At 39.0% G+C, this 19769-nt stretch overlaps 1 protein-coding gene across 2 annotated transcripts in view; it reads left to right on the forward strand.

The window, feature by feature from the left end:
- The first annotated feature begins 2883 nt into the window (after positions 1–2883).
- Positions 2884–19769, forward strand: part of EMC2 (ER membrane protein complex subunit 2) — a 46188-nt gene continuing 29302 nt past the window's right edge. For both annotated transcript variants that reach the window (XM_074886569.1, XM_074886578.1), the window contains exons 1-4: positions 2884–3003; positions 9741–9854; positions 13252–13316; positions 17673–17758. In XM_074886569.1, the coding sequence (XP_074742670.1) occupies positions 2916–3003; positions 9741–9854; positions 13252–13316; positions 17673–17758 (353 nt within the window). In that variant the 5' untranslated portion in view covers positions 2884–2915. The remainder of the gene's footprint in view (positions 3004–9740; positions 9855–13251; positions 13317–17672; positions 17759–19769) is intronic.

Genomic DNA, 19769 nt, shown 5'->3' on the forward strand with positions numbered 1-19769 from the left:
AGCAAATGAATAACGTGGTTCACACTGAAGAGATATTATTACTTTATTCATTCATGGCATACACGGATCCTTCATGTGTACATTTCTCCTTGCACCACAACTGTCCGGAAGTTGTTTTCTCCTATCTCCTACCTACTTCAAGGATGCCACCATTGTTACACTACTCAGCTAACCCCCCAACATTACTGAACTAAAATAGGTTCTAGATCCTATTAGGTAATGAGCCCCAATATCTCTATATCCTCTGTATCTCATGCACATGACACAGGCTTCCACATTTTGCTATATTGGTAAACTGTAAATGAAATTACTATGTTCTTCTTCCTTGGCAGGTATCACTTCTCTGAACTGTAATTGTGACTGAATTATTATTGAACTGACTGATGGGTTTCATAATAAAAGGGAAAGGTTTTTTTAAGGGGAAACTGAGCAAAAAGGGATATTTGTTGATTTTTTTTCATTTTCATTTGGTAATATGTAGAAATAGCTGTGCTACCTACAAAAAGCTTATGATGAGTTTTCTGCACTTCTAAATAGTCCCCTCAAAACACCTTGCTTTTACCATTATTATGTGAGATTTGGATCACTACCTTTCCAGTTGGTTCCTGCAGAAGTGGCACAAGAGCAGAATGTGAAGATCCAGAAAAGAGTTTTCACATGACTATTCCCTTTTTAGAGCGTTTTAAGCTTTATTAGCAAAACACTTCAAACTTTGAATTAAGTGATGGAGCTCCTTGGCATTAGCAAACAGCTTTCAAAACCACTGTTTTAGTTTCCAAGAAGAAAAAGCTTAATACTAAAAACATTTCTGTTTCCAACTATAACAGTATCTGGCATAACGGGATATTGTAACAATAATTCCCGTCTCTCGGTGAGCGTGGATGGTTTTCTCCTCCACAGTACGAGCAGAGGAATGCAGTGGAAGGGTCAGTTTTGAGCTTGGCAGAACACGGCGTATGTGATTTTAGGCAAGCCGTTCAAGACCATGTCCAAAAAAGGCAGCAGGCAACACTTCCAGTGCATAACTTCAGGACCCAGTCTCCTCTTACAGTGCAGGTGGAGGGCTGCATGTTTTAGGAAGCAATCCAGCATAACCGGGGAGCTGCCTAAATCTAGCCAGGAGAGAGATCAGAGTTACTGCTGAGAACAGTAACTGGCCCGAGCGCCTGTGAGGTACCATCTCCTGCCTCCTGCCGAGACAGAAAGCTGTGGGCAGGTGCAGAAGCACAGAGCTAGATGTCTGGGGAACTGAAAGTCCGAACCCCTCCCAAACGCTTTAAAGACACATATCTCGAATTTCAGTTCCTTCAGCATTAGGTGGCAGCTGACAGGGCTTTTAAAAGGATCAAAATTTTGGATTTATATGCTTAAAAGTTTTGCCTGTGTCCCACATTAGGCATTCTAGCTAGCTCAGCAATCCGGCAGCACTGAACTCTGCAAGCTAATTTCTCATTTTACCTCAGCTATTTCAGCGTTACCCTGTAATGTGCAGAGCAGGTGTGTGCTAAATCCTTTATGGATCTGGCATGTAACCACCTGCATTCATTCCTTTACTTGTAAAGCAGGAGTAATAGTTCCCTACTCATAGGAATACTATGAGAATAAATACATAAATGTTTTTGGAAGTGTTCAGATAATGCAGACACTGGCATTGTAAAATTAGCTGGAAGTACAACAGCGCTATGCAAGGTCTAAACAATTCAATGGCTTAGAAGACCAAAAACCACTTTCGAGGGAAGAAAAATCAGGCATACACATTTCTAGACTACCATTTGAATTCCAGTTGAGGCCTTTTAGCTGTTAGTCATTACATGTAATTACACTGTAGATTGTATTAAGAATTAGTAGTTTATTCTAATTCAGAGAAAGCAACACAATAATACAGCATCAGTTTTCTTGATACTAGGGTATATATGCTGATGGAGCTAGGGGATTAATTTTGAATATGGAGTCTGAGGCATTTCCCAGAAGGATTTTGTCAGAGTTGAGGGTCAGACACAAGTAAGTTTCTGGTGATAAAAATCAACTTTTTAAAAACTAGGTTCTTTAGCATACATGAAGTTAAAAATCCATTGTCATTTTTTGAACATCTTCAGCAGGGATACATTTATTTCTTAACAACTATACAGTATTGAAATCGTGAGCTTTCTTTACTAAGAAACCCTTCATCTTCGTGACTGGTGGTCAGCAGAAGCCACAGTGTTGGAAAAGAAACAGTGGTGAGGAGACAGAGGTGGGCACAGCCGGCGGCGGCCCAGCTCCCCGCTGTAGGGGCTTCTCTGACTCATCGCCAGAAATGTGTCTCCGTGGGGGTTCGCTGCGCTTGGGGCGCCTGGAGCAAAGGCGCACAAACGGGTGGTTCGTCATCCCCGGCTCCAGGAGCCCAGGGGCGTGACACGCACCCGCGGGTCGCAAGCTGGAAACAAGCAGGCGGCTCCCCATGCGGCGAGTAGGCAAGGTGTAAAACTTGGAGCCACGCGAACTGGACTTGGAAAGTTTATGTGGATTATAAAACAGGAGAAATTAATCTGCAGCCTTTAGTGCCACCTCCGGTTTAGGCTTTGCGTGTTTTAATTCCGCTAAACCAGGCCCCTCCGGCCGCGGGCAGGACAAGCACAGGGTGCCACGAGCAAGGGGATCCCGCGTCTCCCGCGATCACTGCACTCTCGAAGCAGACACAGACCCCCAAAGGCCACGCGGCACAAGCGCCAGCCTTTGACCTCCCTGTCCCTGCCAGCTGCGGTTCTTCGGGGACGCGCGCCCCTGCGGACGGGGGCGGTGGGAACCCGCAGCGGCCCGGCCGGGCGGGCGTCAGGCAGGCCCCGGGCTCCCCCGCCCCGCCGGGCCGCTGCGCCGCGTCGGGCCAGAGCGGGCCGGGCCGTCCCCGCCGCGGGGCGCCGCCCGCCCTCCCGCCAATGACGGCCGGGGCCGTCACGCGGCGCGTCACGCGGGCGGCCGCCAAGATGGCGAAGGTGTCGGAGATGTACGACGTGACTTGGGAAGGTAACGTCGCGCCCAGCCGGCGGCCTCCCGGGCGGGCCCGCGCCGACCGACCGACGGACCCCCGGCAGCAGCGTGGGGGCGGCGGTGCCCCCACTTGCGCGGCGCCCCCTGAGCCCCGCGGCGCGGCGGGTCCGGGCCAGGCCGGCGCCCGGGCCGCGGCTGCCGGTGCCAGGCGGTGGCGGTCCCCAGGCGGGGCCGGCGGTTCCGGCAGCTGCCGGGCGCCTCGGGCTGCGGCCGGTGTCCGCGGGTCCGCCGGCCCGTAACGCGCTCGTCGCCCCGGGAGCGGAGAGGGAGGGCCCGTGCCTGTGTCCGGTGCGCGGCGGAGCTGCTCTGCTGGAGCGCTCTCCCCGAGCGCCGGGGCGGGCGGGGCCCTCCAGCCGCTGCCTGCGCTTTGCGGGGACGGAGCGCCGTTTGCCCGGGGGGCGGCGGCGGGACGTTCCTCCCGGTCTTGCTTCCCGAACCCCCGGGACTGGTACAGCGCTCACGAGAAAAAGCGGCCCCGTGGTCGGGTCAGCAGCTCGTGTCACAGTTCCCCTTTTGGAGCGCCTGAAAAATACCTGATGCTTCCCTAAAACCTGATGATAAGCGTTTGTGGAGCAACTCTCAGAAGCTCTGAAGTGACATAAAAGGTTTTGAAAATCCTGCTCCCCAGGTCTTTATAGCTTTCATATCTGTTTGATCATAATGATTATTTCATATAGCAGTGCTTTTTGGCGTTTGCCTGACACTCTCAATAGCTCTTCTCCCGTAAGCAGTACCTGTTCGAATGTGAGTTCATACAGCACTCGAGCCCATTACAGTCTCCTGTCAGGAATAAATTAATGCTTCTCCATAATTTTGGCTATAAAGGGGGAACCTTTAGCTAGGTGGTCCCATACATTACAGACATTGTACACTAGAGAAGATAACGGAGACCGAAGCTGTGTGATCTTTGTTTTTTATTTATTTACTACTAAGCTGTGAAGAAATAATTGAGAAATAGAATCATTCCCTGAGCATAAATTATTGGTTAGTTTGGTTTTGTGGTATGGAGATAGGATGAACATTGCATGGGATGTATTTTAGCAGATGCCGGTAACTTGCCCATCAGAAATAGTCCCCGTACTGTCTTTCTTGCGCCTTTTTCTGTAGGACTCTGAAGCAAAACAAAGTGGAATTTGAAATATTCCATTTTCGGCTCAAATTGCATCTATCTTAGAAAATATTTTAGCTGGGATTGAAGAAAATAGTGCTGTAACTGAATGATTAAGGATGAGGAAGAGGGCTTTCTTGCAGTGTGTCTGGTGGTTGGTTTATAGGTGGTTTTGCTCTGATATTTGGTTGCATCACTGTGATGTCATTAGACAAATCTAGCACTTGAGGAGAAGCTTGGTTCATTCTTTTGTATCTCTTGTGTGAAGGTATAGTGGTTGTGAAGCTCAGCTTGGATAGAGAGCAGGCAGGCCACTGTACCGGAAGAGAAGTTGTATGGAGCGTTACTGGTGTTACTTATAGGCTTTCCCAGAAGTTGCTCTAAAACAGCTTGTGTAAAACAGCCTGTGTAAAGAACTTTTCCAGCTTAACGTACATTGTTACAAAACCCAGAGATTTAGGGTTTCTTTCCTCCTGTTGTTCTCAGGTGTCAGTCAGTGATAGGAAAGGGAAATGAGATTTTTCACAGGGTGTGTGGACTGTGGATACGTTTCTGTACATTTAGCTCTAGATTGGTTTGGTTTAGAGTATTGCAGAGTTGGTGTTTTTATCCTCTAAAGGCCAGGCATAGGATGCTCAAGCTTACTGCTTGCTGACTTGGCTAATTCGTACTGAGGTGAGCATCCAACACTTTAGAAATAACCTCCATATTCTGTTTCCAAGAGTTTTGATTGACATTTCTGGCATTGGGCAAGGTGCATAGTTTTGCATATGGTATGTTGAACAAGAAATTTTTGGGGAGCAGCTAGGCAGTTTTATCATATCAGCTTCTCAGTTGATATCTTCCAGTTTATGTCCAGATGAAAGTGTTGGAGCGTAGGGGAACGTCTGTGTTGGTACAAGGGGCTGTTTCCACTTTGGAGGCACACATTTGAAAAATTCTGTATTTTTTCCCTCTGTTTTAAGGGGTGCAAAATAAAATGGAAATGAATGGAGTTCTGCAACAGACCATGCAAAGACTCTTCTTGGAGAAGAAGGCTTTTCTCTGTTCTTCATGTATACTTTAAGAGATCCCTGGTGCAATGAGGCTTTTCATGGGTGAGGTGATACCAGCGGTGTCGTGACCTAGTCCCTAGCAAAGAACTTGAACACAGTTCTAGGAATTTAATGTAGATCATGTTGAATTTGTCCAAAATGCTTCATGTCTGTGAAACCAGGTGTATGGTTGGTATTCATTTGAAAGATGTCCTTCATATACTCAGTCCTTTCTAAACAAGATGGTTTTTGCTTACATATTGCTCAAAGATGAAACTGATTGGAGGTCAGGAAAGAAGAATAATATGAGACAAATTCGATACAGTTTGTACCTTGCTTCACTTTTCACTCAGGTTCTTTGTCACAAAGGTGGGAGTTTAACCATGATTAAATTTTATGTTAGGTAAATGCATTGTACAGGTGGTTAGGAAAGATAACTGAAAATGACTTATTTTCCACTGTTGAAGCTGTTGTCTTTATGTTTCTTTTTTTTACTTTACTGCTGCATCTTGAGCTTTAAAGTGTATTTTGAAATCTGTCAAGTACAAAAACCTCTCATTTAACTTCAGTGGACTTAGATGATCCAAACGTGGTTTCAGGGTGCTATAGTATTAAAAGAAATGCTTATATATGGATATGCATTACATATTTTACAGTTTATTTGAGATGAAGGTGATATGTTGCTCCTTTTCTTTTGGTCATTGTTGCTAATTATCCCGTAGAAAGTGGCATTATATTTCCTGCTTCCTTCATATTTACAAGAACTAGAAACTATGTGGAGTGACAGGGAGCCAAGAATTGCAGGTCTGGCAAAGAAGCATGATGTGGTAGGTCAGCACATCCGTTGTAACTGTGCAGCTTCTTATAGGAGTCTCTTAAGCTATGTAGAACTTCATAGAGACCATTCATAAATATTTAATATGGTTTCAGTGATGCATTAAAGATGAATTTGACCTGTGAGTGGAAATATTAAAAAACCTGAAGAATTTAAAAAAAATACACCTGTATAACTTCATGTTAGGAGCAGGTTTTGGAGCACACAGTTTAGATTGCCTGTGCAGAATTTGTGTGATATGCAAACAAGAAGCAGTCATGGTAGTCAAGAACTAATAAAATAACAATTGGCTTTCACAGAAAACTCATCTGACATGTTGTCAGAATTGGACAAAATAAACCAGGTTTTCTCTTCTTTCTTTACCTTGCACAGAAGCATAATAGCATTAAGATCTCAAACCCAGCTAAGATGAAGCAGTGACTCTTGGCTAGTGGTAGGCGAGCTTTCTGGACTTTGAATGCTGGAGCAGCAACTTTTGTTTCAGTCCGTAATTCTTCGCTGGATATCAAAACCAGAAAGAGAAAGGGATGGCATATTCTGTGAACTAGATTTCTTTTAATATAAATTGAAAACAAGTGAAAAGAATTTTATATGTAAGATTTTTAATAGCTCATGATTGTTGCTTAAGTTACTTAAGTTTTCTGGATCTTTAAATTAGTATTACTATTTTCTGTATTAAAAATTGCACTGCTTAAGTAGTGGCACATTAAGTTTTTGTTATATGTTTATGAGAGACTGTTTTCAAGGAATTCTTTGTAATTTTTGAAAATATGAAACGCTTTATAAGATTAATTTTAACAGTCTGTTTATGTGAGACCATTTTCTTGCAAATGTCTGTATCGAGGAACATAACAAAGAAAATCCCAAACAAATTTAAGAATTGAACACTTCTATCTTTAATGTCTCTAGTCATTAGACTCCACTCTAGATGACAAAATTGGTTCCTTCCTATGACTTTGTATGGAAAGACTCTAAGGAATAGGAAACAGTGACATTTCATCTCTATCATACATAATCTGTGTGCAGTTAAGTGTTGGTGAGGTGTTTTTGTTGTGTTCTGTGCTGCATTTGCTTGCTTTTAGGTATTCCTGATTCTCAGTTGTAATCAAAGGGACAGATCACTTACTCTGGACTTTATATATGAATTTATGGGATTACAGAAGGCAAAGGTGAGGTGCTGAGATTTTAGTTGAGGCCACTTTGAAAGCTGAGTTGTCGTGGTAAGAGGCAGCATCTGCAGTGCCCAGCTGAGCTGCCTTTGCCTCTGCCTGTACCTGCAAAGCACCGGTCAGGCATCCGGGTGAGGCCGGGGGTCTGCAGACCCACAGAGAGCAGTCGCCAGGCCATTGCACACCCTGTGCGTTTAGGTAAACTTATTGAATCGGTGGATTTTTGAGTTTTTTAGTTTGATTCATATTTTGTAAGGTGAGAGTGGGTGGAGCTGAGGTGTGGTGGAAGATTTGTTGTCTGTAACAGAAGAACAATATACAAATGAGCTCTAGAAATGTAATGGTTATGGGGTCCCGGAGTGACTGCCCGTGGTAGCAGTTATATGTCAAGGTAACATTTTGGAGTATGCAATGTATGTCTCCGCTAATAGGGGTAACTACCTTCATTTTATCAGGTGCTTTTAGATATCCAGGACTTTAAAACTGTGATCCAACTAAACAAGTATAAGTAATTTTAAGAGAGTTACTTCATATCTGGTTGCTCAAGCCAAATTAACTGATGCCTTAACAGACACAACAATAAAGCACGTTATTTCTTTTGGCTTGATGTAGACTGCTTGCATGTTTTCAGTAACAGCAACATTGTGGCAAGTGTGTCTTCTCCTTTAATCTGGTAATGTTTTGATTTATATGTGCAAAACTTGGTAATTTAAAAGAACCTAAGACTAAAACAAGTGTAACAATTACTGGGGACCAGCCTATACATGTCACAGGAGTAATTGTAATTAAAACTAGACATTTCTGTAACATTTTTTTTTTTTTGTAAAATCCCCAATTGCTACTGCCCAACCTTGTATTACATGCTGTGTGTAGGTTTGCCTCCAAGACTTAAAGTATTGGCTGACTCTTTCGACAGCTTTCTTAGAAAAAAAAATTAATTGTTTGACAACATTGTAAAAAGCCTTGCCTAAGTTTTACTGCAGTTTTTAGCATTTTCTTTCTTCTACCTTTTACTTAAAATTCAGTATTTCTAAAACTAACAAGCCTCTCAATAGATTCACATTAACGAGACCATTTTTTTTTCTTTGCTTTCAGTCATCAGCTGATATACTATTCTCTGTCCTGCAGTTTTTTTCCATTGGTGTAAATGCTGTACTTGGGTGATCAATGGTAGATATAAGTTCTGTTAATACATAATTCAGACACTGTTCCATTTGGAATCACACTGGAGTGGAGGCATTGATAATTTCCAAGTAAATGAGTGGGTAGAAATCAGACAGCTTATTTATTTTTATGTGTTTAACTTGTCAGCTTTTGTGAATGTTTGTGTTCTCTCACATTCTTGCTGTCTAACTTTGAATTTCCAGGGACCATGATGTGTCTAGAACCATTTAACTTTACCCATGCATATGAAATGTAACCCTGTGGTGGTTTTGGTTGAATTTCAAAATACAAAATGTAGCACAGTAACAGTCTTATGAATGATCTGAGATCACTTCAGGTAGATGGAAGAAAGTTCAGTGCTTAGTTTTTAACTGTCAGTTATGTTAACTATGCATTTTGAAGTGCAAGAAAAACTGACAGTGTTTAGATCTATTGTGTTTGTTTTTCCAGCTGTTGTAAAGTTTAAAAAAAAATTGGCAACAGTGGTTGTGGTACCTTCGTATTAATAAAGCCACTATCTAGTAAGGAAAACTATTTTCCTTAACTTTCCTCGAAATTTGTTCTTGTATATGGAGTATCTACATGTATATAAATGTGTATGTGTATATAAAATCACATTCTTACCAGTTTCCTGATCCAGAGGATAAATAAAACCTAGGCTAGGTAGTGCTCTCTAGCTGACTTCATGAGTATGCCTGCTCTCTTGGAGATCTGATCCATGGTAAATGTAGTCTTGAAACAAAAATCCTAACGCTAAAATAAACCGTCTTTTCTATCTTACCTAGATAGTGATAATTTTTATACCTTTGGACACTTCCCTGGTATAGAAAGCCTTCGCTTCCATGTCTGCCTTTTTAGCAGCTCCTTTCCGTAGGATCGTGTAGATTCTTTTCAGAATGAAAGTTTGCAACATTTTGCTTGCAATGACAAACGTGAGTAGTGATTGAGTTCTCACAGTTTTTCTAATATTTCAAGTGAAAATTTATTCACCTGGAGCAGCAATGCAATTTTAGTACTGTTTGGAAATACAAGTGTGAAAATACTGGGGAGAAATCTCTCATAGCCTATTTTTCCTAACCATGGGTAATGTTCATTAAATTTTATTATTTATTGCATAACTAGGTATAAGGGGTTTTTTACTGCATATGTTACTAACCTGAGAGAGGGTAAACTTAGAAGCTGAGTCGACTGAATTAGAGCATGAGCATGGTTTGTGTGATACAGTTGCAGAGGTCTGGTACACCTATCTGTTCTCTAGGAGTTCTCTTCTATTAGTAGAAGTCGCTGGTTTAGATCTGTTGCTCTCTAAACCCATTCTTCATATTTTCCAGAAATAAAATTTCCATTACTATCTGGAAACCTCAATATTTTCTTTTTCTTTTTTAACTCCTCTTTGCCCCCAGATATGCGTGATAAAATGAGGAAATGGAGGGAAGAAAACTACCGGAACAGTGAACAGATAGTGGATGTTGGAGAAGAGTTAATTAATGAATATGCGTCTAAACTTGGAGATGACAGTAAGTAAACAATAATTATTTTTAAAACTTCCATTGTCTGTTTTTGTTTTTTTCTTTCCAACCTGTTTTATATGTCTGTGTTGCCTTTCTGTATCTGCTGATGTTGATGAAATATATATTACTTTCTTAGTGTAATAGGCTTCCAGAATTCCTAGATTAATTTCCTTCCCAAATTTCCAGATTCATTTCTTTCCCAAATATGGGCTGCAGTGAAAACAGATGGAAAAATTACCTAATAGAACTGTTAGTTTGCTATATTAGTAGTTAGACCATTACGTGAAAACTCAGTGTGAAACTATTATCTAGCTGTCATTTGAGTGATTCTCTGTTCTTCAACATTGCAGCAAAAATAGAAAAGTATATTTTTACAACAGAGAAAGCTATTCCTTAGTCGAGTCATACATACTACAGGAATTAATGTTAAGGCTGTTTTTATTATAACATTTCATTTGTGATATTATAGTTGATGGTAAATCTAGGTTTCTACTATCCATGAAATTACTATTTTCAGGGGATTTTAACTACACTAATTTCAGTAGACAGAAGCTTGGATATAACTTTCTCATTAAAAGAGAATTGTTTAGAAACATGCACAGTACAGTAGCACTCTTTACTATAAGCATAAAATAAAACAAACTATAACAAAGTGCTATCAAGATTGTATAGGTTTGCATATTAATCTCACACAGGTTTTTATTTTAATGCTCATTCTTCTTTCTTCTTTTTCCCTTTTTTATAATTCAGGTGATTTAGCACAGACATTCTTTAATGCATTTCTCTTGTAGTTATTCCATTTTATTAACTGCTGTTATATAGTCAGAAGTGGATTTTAGCAACCACAGTAGTGCATTATATTTACTAATAAAAGTTACAGTATTCCATATGATTAACTTTGTTCAGCTTTAGTAAGTTAACTTTAATTTCAAATACCTAACTTCATACAGTATTCCAGGTATTAAAATCCATGTAGTCATTTCAGAAAGACACTTTGCCTCTTTTTCTTGTCAGGTAGGAATCTTTTGATACTGGGTTTGGGGTTTGGCAGGTGGGATTTGTTTTATACTGATGCTTTGCTCTGGTTCTGACTTGCACCCTCCAAGCTGTAATTCTGCTCTGGAGTTCTTTCTGTTGTAAGGAACTTGGCCACTGCAAATGTTGTACTTTTGTGGGTATAAATACATGGATAGTGTACCCGAAGTACCATGTATTGAAGACACCTCGGCGCATAGCAGTAAGTTGTGAAGTGTCTTTGGAGGGTCAGTGCCTGAAGAAGATACTGCACTGTGAGGGGGTCTTGCGCTCTAACTGTGAGAAATAGGCTTGTTTTCAGACTGCATGGGTAGGCTTAATACACCCACCTGCAAGAGAGTTGTGGGAGGTTCCCTCTGCTGTAGTAGAACCTTGAGAATTAACCCTGATTTTACTTTCTTCTTACCATGTTGCTAGTAATTTATGAGAATTGTGTTTAAGTAAGAAGTTGCTGAGGAGCTTGATATTCCTCTCAGATCTTACTGATGCTTTTCTGAAACACTGTTCTCGGTAATACAGGCTCAGAGATTCCTTTCTTGTCAGTGTTGAGTTTGTCCTTCTTTTCAAGATACAGGTATTTTATTCTTTCATAAACATGACATTCAGGCTTCATTAAATAAATTAGCTGCAATGTTCCTGAGGTTCTTAGCCAATCCATAAAAGTATCTGAAATCTATTTGCATATTCTCATTCTGTTTATTTTTTTTAAAAAAGTATCAGAATGGCAACTGTATACAATTTTAAAAGCAAACAAACAAAAACCACCAACAAAAACCCAAACACCGACCTAGAATTCTTTCTTGGGTAGCCATGGAAGGTGAATGAGTTGTATGTGATGGATGTTAGTCTTGTTGCTTCATGTGTTTTCAGAAAATACCTGGATATTACAATGGCTGATTTCAGAATGCATATAGAAGGGAAAATAATGAATGCAATGGGGTAGATTATCTGGGTATCTCTGTAACCTGCCTCCTCAGGCAGAAGACACCCAATGTAATTGGGGAAAAAAAATTACCATTATTAAGAGTTTTAAAAAATAACTTACTGAGTATTCAGTCTAGGGGGTTAGGTTACTATTATCCACATCATAATTTTAATGAAAATTTGAGATTTTCTTATGGACAATCAGTAGTTCAAAGCTGTAGAGTTGGACTTTAAAGTAGAGGAATAAGACCTTTGGCTTCCCTTGTTGGGGTTTTTTGGGTTTTTTTTTTAAGCTTGAACAAGAAAGTCCTAATACAGATTAAAAAAACCAGATCCCTCTGGACTGGTTACTTGATTCTCTTACAAATGTTCTTTTGCCTAATACCTGACACTAACCTGTGCTAGGGTTAGAGTATCAAACTAGGGGTTTGATCGAATGGGGAGAGCCATTTCATAAACTACAAAAGTACCTTATTCTTGTGTTTAGAACTTTTTTGAAAAACATAATATATAATTTATATCATGGCTATATGTTATCTGTATTTTGTCTATATCTATGTATTTTTACATTCATAGAAAAAATGTACACGTTATATAATAAAATAGAATATATGTCTTACAGATAGTTCCAGTGGGCAAGAGGTGTTACAGGCAAGTTAATGCCTGTTTCTCTTCTTTTGTATACTTAGAAAGAAATAGTATTTTCTTTAATAACTAGTGGAAATCATATCATAGAAACTTTTTTATAGGGCCTTTGTTATTTTAATTGTTTGGGGTTTTTTTATAATTTTATTTTTGAATACATCTGCTTCTGTTTCAGTTCTGTGAAATAACTGAGTTGCACCTGATTGTATTTACATTAGTTCAAAACACTTAGTACTTCTAATACTCGCATTACATGTTTCGCTCTACCATAACTTCCCTTTTGTGCAGCTTGTGTAGCTACATTGTTAAGTTCTGTATGTTCAAGAACTCGGTAGGCCTAGAACAGAAATAATGTGGTCTGTCAGTGATTTAGAGAAATTGTTCAACTCCAGGAAGAAGGCAACATTTCTAGGACTTTCAGCAGTGAAACAGTTAAGGGAAATTTGTTTCCTTTCTAGTCCAAGTGGCTGTTCCCCAGGTCTGATCAGAGAGCCAGTCCTAATGGGGATCTGCTTAGAAGACTGCAACTATTATGTTAGGAAGAGGAGAGAATTAGAGCTTTTTAGCCTTTCAAGATGTCAAAAGCTACTTTGTTACTAAAAGCAATAAAATTGCTTAAATGCATTTTTAATTAATTCCAGCAGTTTTTTACAATGGCCCTGTTTCAGTACTGATCCACGGGAGTAGAAGGGAAAAAAATATACGGACGATTCATTAATCTTATTTACATTGTAGGTGTTTCCCATTATCTTAAAAAAAAAAATAAATTATCTGCATTTAATGTCTCTTTTGTGTCCAGTTTGGATAATATATGAACAGGTGATGATTGCTGCCCTGGACTGCAGTCGAGATGATTTGGCATTGGTAAGTTTTCAAGCTGACTTTTCCCTTAAACCTTAAATTTTCTTCCTGGGTATCTCTTCCAGATAGTTCTTTGGACAGTTATAGGATATTCTGAACTCCACAGCTTGGACTTGTAGAATATCTATCGAGAAATACACTGCTGGGAAGAAACTGCCTCCACCCACCTTCTCTAATGTGTAACTTTTGTTTAGACAGATCATGTCTCTTCCAATAGCCGTGAAAATATTTACAGCTACTCTGGCGTGGGCTAAATGTCAAGAATAATATTGAAGTTGCCATATTTTACAGAGACTGTGTGTTTATTGAAAACCTCTCAAATTATATTGTTTTTTTGAATGTTTTGAGGTAAAATGTCCTGTCATGAATATCATATTATGTGTCATGTTGGCTATCATCAAAGAAAGTCATTGACATGTTGGAGCAAGTCTTCAAGATGAATAAGGAGCTGGACTGCATAATGTATAAGGAAAGGCTGGGAGGTGGGTCTGGGTCTGGGTTTATTAAGTCTTGAGAAAGCTAAGAAGGGATTTTATTGCTATTTTTGTACTAATGGGAAGGTATAAAGAAGGTGAAGACAGATTTTTGTAGATGTGCAACAAAAGGCAAGTGTGAGAGACCTAAGCTGCAACAAAGGAAATTCTAATTAGGTATTAGGAAAAAATTTTTAACAATGAGATTAGTGAACATTTGGAACAAGTGGCACAGAGAAGCTGTGGAATCTGCTTTGGAGATGCTCAGAAATGGATTGGGACATGGCCCTACACTGACTTGGTAGCTGGCTCTGTTTTGAGTGGGGATTTGGAGTAGGTAACCTCCAAAGGCCCCTTGCAATACAAATTATTCAGTGATTCTTGATAAAAATATTTTTAATGGATAGTTGGGTTTAGTCAATTTGTATGCAAATTTATTTGAATTATACAAATAACAATTTAGATAAAATGAGTTTATTTAGAACTGTAACACGTGTTCAGTAGATTAAAAATGAAAAAACACCAGAACAAACAAAAAACTCAGCAAAATTTAGCTAATCCTCTAAAGGCGGCAACTGAAGAAGGCAAAACTGTGTTTTGCAGGCAAATTTTTATAATCTTTTCATCCCTCCTTCACAAAACCCTGGGAAAAAAAACATGAGCTTGTTTTATGCCCTGAAAGCCAGCAAGCTTGAGTTTATTCTGAGAAAAAAGATATTTTCAGGAGTTCAGGTCTTTCATGGGGATTACTCTTTCAGTGCCTTGTTCTCTGTCAGATGGCAAAATACCCCATAAAGTCTTTGAGCTTCATATGATGTCAGCTGGGTGAAACTTAATGGTCTGTGATATACAAGGGGTCAGACTAGAGGATGTAGTTGGGAGAAGGGCAATTTGAAAGTAGGCAGAACTAGACAAGTTTATCTTGCATCCCATATGTATATGGTAAAATGGAGTACACTGGAAAATACAGCACAACATGCTGAACTTGTCATGAACCCACTGAACTTCCCTTTCTTTTGTTTCTCAGAAGAAAATGCTGTTGTAGTATAGCTGTCTGTTTAAACAAAAACAAATAGATTTACTGTTTAAATAAATATATTTCTGTGTTCTGATTTATATCTAAAACAGTTTTGGTCTTTATTTTCAGGGTCTTTTTAGGAAGACTTTCACAAAATTGTTGAGGGAGCCAGTGTTGAAAGATCAGTTGTGAAACACTATTTATTTTTACTAACCCTGGCAGGGATTTTAAATTTCAGTTTCTGTGCCCTCTAAGGAATATTGCGTGAGATGAGGGAGTGCAACATTTTATATGCAGCTCAGAAAGGAGGTTAAAAGCTTAGAGAGAAACTTAATTGGTTTTTTGTGTTTTTTTTTTTTTTTTTTTTAAATCTGATTGATTTATAATAAAGAAGTAGTTAGTTCAAACAACTCAACATCATATGTGGCTTTTTGCTACAGTTGTAGCCCCAAGGTAGACAAACAGCTTTGGAACTTCTGGTTTTTAGCAGTGAGCTTTTGATAGCTGTGATGCATATTGCTTAGGGGGATAGGACTCATCTGCTCCAAATAAGGAGTCTGAGGTGGTTTTCAGAGCCATTTATCTGACTTTTGTTTTTTCTTTTTCTTTCCTCTTTCTATTATGGTTGTCCTCTCTGTCCTGCACAAAATGACTATGGGTAATGCATGACCTTGCTGCAATCAGCCAGTTCTTTCATGTCCATGTTTTAGTGAAGTCACCTACTGTTGGCAGGCAGTTACACTACCAGTGTTTTACATGCTGAAGTCCAGGTTTATATTTCTTTGCCTTTGTTAGACCTTTAAAATTAAAACCTGTGTGATTAAAAAGTCAGCAAGCAAATTAACTGCAAATTAAAGTTTCACATACAGATGAGATTTGCCATTGTAACTGCTGAGTTTCTCAGAGAATCTAGAAAGTAGATTATTGACGTAGGGCAGAACCAATCCTCAATAGCACAAATGATTATGGGGATTACAGGTTAAATTTAAAAAGAGAATATTCAGTGCTGCTGAGTCCAGAACATTTTGAAGATATGGCTAGTGTAGTTTATTCATGCACTTTTTTCGAAAGAGTTGCAGTGAGTTGTTCATGACTGTCTCACAGCTTTTCATGTCACTTTATTGTGTGTGATGTCTGAATCTACAGGAGTTTATTTGAGCCTTGTGGGTGCTGTATTTGGTTGAATGCTTGTGTAGTCAGATCTAATGTGAACAATTCTGTTCTTGTAGTACTCCTGCACTTCAGTGCGACTTCATCAGCTTTTTTTATATTGTTGGTGGGGTTCTTCTAGATATAAAAGTCCATCTGTAGATTGTGGAGTTTAGTATTACTGCAAATGTTACGATTTTTGCCATTTAAAAATTTTATTGGAGAAAAACTGTGTATGTTTTTATACTGAAAATCACTGCCCTTTGGGATTCCCAGATCACTGAACCACGGAATGGATTTAATGTCTGCAAAAGTTATTTTTAAAATGTAGAAGGTTGTTTGGATTGTAAAAGCTGGAATGAAACTGCTTTTCTGTAGTTTTATGTAAATTTTCCTGTCTCTTAAGAACATGGATTAGTTCAGTCATGTAACGTGCTGCTAAGTACGTGTAGTGTTTCATTACAATTTGTTGTCCAGAGCAGCAGCAGTTCACCTATACATCACTCAGTGCCAGTAAACTTTCTGTACTAACCCAGAGTCTTGTTATGTGAAATTGCATTGTTGAGATCTTGGTTCATTGGAAACTAAAATGATAATGATGAAAATTTTCTGTGCTTACTTGAGGCTAAGCATTACTTCTTTGATTACTCTTTCCTTTCTCTCTTCCTTCTCTGTTTTTTTGCATATGGAGAGATGTGAATATTTCTCTTTGCTGTGCTCTAGCAACCTGTTTATCTACAGAGACAGAGAGGAAACCTACTAATTTTTACTGATTTGTTTCTGTATTTTTCCTTTGACTAGTGGGTGTGATGAGATGGAACAGATTATGTAGGTAGGCCTTTGCTAGGTATGAAGAACAAGTTTATAAACTGAGTTGTATAAATAAATGCGTGAAAAAGGAGGATTCTGTATGAAGCTTTTAATGTGATTCAAACCACTGGTCTTTTTGAGAGCCTGGGAACTGTCCTGCCCGCCACCGTAATGAGTCAGTTAGTTACAAACTTTGCAGTGCTATCTAGCCACATTCATGATATGGTTAGTTTGCTCTGGGGAAGTTGTAACTCAGTCTCTCTACCAAACATATTTTTTTTGCTAATCCAGAGAAATCTGCCTGTGATGAATTTCTTTTATCCAGGCCAGGTGTCTCATTGATTTCAGAGTTAGAAGCTATGCCTGTTTTGTCAGCAGGCTCAACCCAGGCCAGTGGCAAACATTTTCTTTGGATTTCAATTTTTATTTTAAAAATAAATACAGAGCATAGTATTAGCATAGTTTATTCCATTGTAAGATATCCATTTATTAAAGAACCATCACATAAGCTCTTACCATCTTTATTTTGATTTTTTACTGTCTTGTGTTATTATGAGGCAACTAAGTAGCCCTCAAGTTTTAATAGTATCAGAACTATTTTAGTAGGTGAGTTTAATTTTCTGGACAAATAACTATTTCCAAGAAGGCCTGACTATCTAATGACCTGTATGGAAAATTTTTCTTAGAATTTGTCTTCTAACAGACAAAGCTGCAGTTTCTAAGTTTTCTTTATCGATACATGTTATTGGTTATTTCAAAAATTGGTATTTGCTTTTACTTAAAAGTGCCATTTCAGATTGTTGAACTCATCATCATCCAAAGGCTACTTTTTGTTTTGTTTTTTTTTTTCTTCCAGCTTCCATGTAGATAATTATATTCACAATAGTATTTTTGGTTTTATTTGTATAGTTTTGTCTTCAGGAGCTAAGGCGACAGTTTCCTGGGAGCCACAGAGTTAAACGATTAACTGGAATGAGATTTGAAGCTATGGAAAGGTAAAACCTGAGTTTAAAAACCATGTAGTTTCTGTCAGGAAAGGTGCTTGCTATTTCTTAAAAAGGAATTCAGGCACCATAAAAACACAGTGAAGCAATGCTGGGTAGTTTCTTTATAGAAAATAATGATGTGCATGATCATATTATAATGTTCAGACATTTTTATTGCATTTTTGTGTGTATTACATGTGTTACATTTTTGCAGTTTCCCATCAGACTTCATAGATTAAAAAGATCTCTTACTCCACAACATAAGTTATTATACAGTAAAACACTAGGCACTTTTTTAACAAAGTCTGAGAGGTATATGTTTCATCTCACAGAGCTAGAGTAGCATGTGAAAATCAGTGCCAGCATTTTTTTGCCTTTGTTGTTCTTCTATGCTCCTAATTACTGCAGGATGTAGCTCTTTTCCCTTGTTTTCTGAGTGTGGATAAATTGAGTAGAGCTTAATAAGGATTAAATCTATAGAGTTAGCTATAGAAACAACTCAAAAAAGCATGTGGAATAGAATGGCAGAACCTTTTAAAATGATCTACAGAAGTGTTATAACATACTAAGTTTAACAGGAATTATTAAAATAATGAACAGCTTAAAACCTTACAGTTTTCCATGAGGAAATGACCTCAGGGCTTGAGGTTGACATTTATTGCCTCCCTTTCTCCTTTGGATACATCTTTGATAACAACAGTCTGTTCTAATGCACTTGTCTTGAGTGTTGAGAAGGACTTCCAGCTTCCAGTGCCTTTGAATGGTAGCAAATCTATTCCATGCCACATTTTGCATACGGAGTTGGTGAGATTTGGAGCTTTTGGGTCATCTTTATATGAAGGAATTGGAACTTAGAAGTAAGCCCCTAAATGCCTTTTTTAAAAATTTATTTATTAAGCAGATGTTCTTCATCCATTGCATCCTTGTAAAATTAACTTTTAAAATGTTACTCAGTATGAGCCACCAATGAATGCTTGTTGCTTGGATCAAAAAGTGAATAACTAGATTCCACAACTACAGGAGCAGTTGGGGCAACTAGATGTTCCATGTTTCACACTCACTATATATCAAATACACATTTATGAACAATCTCCATTAAACTTAGCTCTCTTTCTGTCTTCATTTGATGTAGCGTAGGAAGACAGTGAGAGAATGACAGCAGATATCTCCCCTTTCCAAAACCTATTCAGAAGTGTAAAAGATCATAATTCTGTTCAGGCTAATGTGATTGCATCGAATATGTTATTGCATGGGAACAGATCTTTGTGGGAGATGACTGGAGCACAAAAATTATGTGTTGTTTCAGCAGTGAAGTGAGATTGAGCCACAGTTTTCCAAAACTGCTCATAAAAATTCTTGACAAACTGTCAGGTTAGATCATTGAGATTGGAATATCAGGGGAACAGAGGTGTTAACAAAAGATGAGGTTTTGTCTTCATAGATTTTATCCAGAAGTCAGAGGAGAAAGAGGCTTCAGCTCTGGGTTGCCTTGAACAGGAACCCATCTGCTGGTGCTCTGAGCCGTGCCCTGGAGAAGTCTGTCTCTCTCCACTGACTATAAATGAAGCCTAGGGAGACTTAGGCTGGAGGGATCACATTTTCAATTGAAGAAGTGAGCTTCTTGTTAAATTCTGAGTGACTTCTGGGAGTTGATAAGATCCTCCCTTCCCCATCAGGAAGAGGAAACAGTGAAGAACATTCCTGTAGACTGAGACATCCCTGTAGATACTTGCTAATCAAAAGAAAAATATTCTGGAACTTCACCCTCTAAAATGGGATTATGGCCATCATGTTCAGTCTTACAAAACACATTGGATAAAGTACCAACTAACAGGGAACACGAATACAGCATTTTACATCATGTCTACTCAAGCCTGTAGCTGTCACCTTCTACTTGTTTCTGCTTTTGTACTTTCTTTCACATTTGTTCTCATACCTTATGGTAACTGGACTGGATAGCTGAGCTATGTTAATGTCAGCAGTGCTTAGGGAACATTGAGAGTATGTAAATGGGTGTCCA

Source organism: Strix uralensis, chromosome 1, assembly GCF_047716275.1.
Source record: "Strix uralensis isolate ZFMK-TIS-50842 chromosome 1, bStrUra1, whole genome shotgun sequence".
NCBI lineage: Eukaryota > Metazoa > Chordata > Aves > Strigiformes > Strigidae > Strix > Strix uralensis.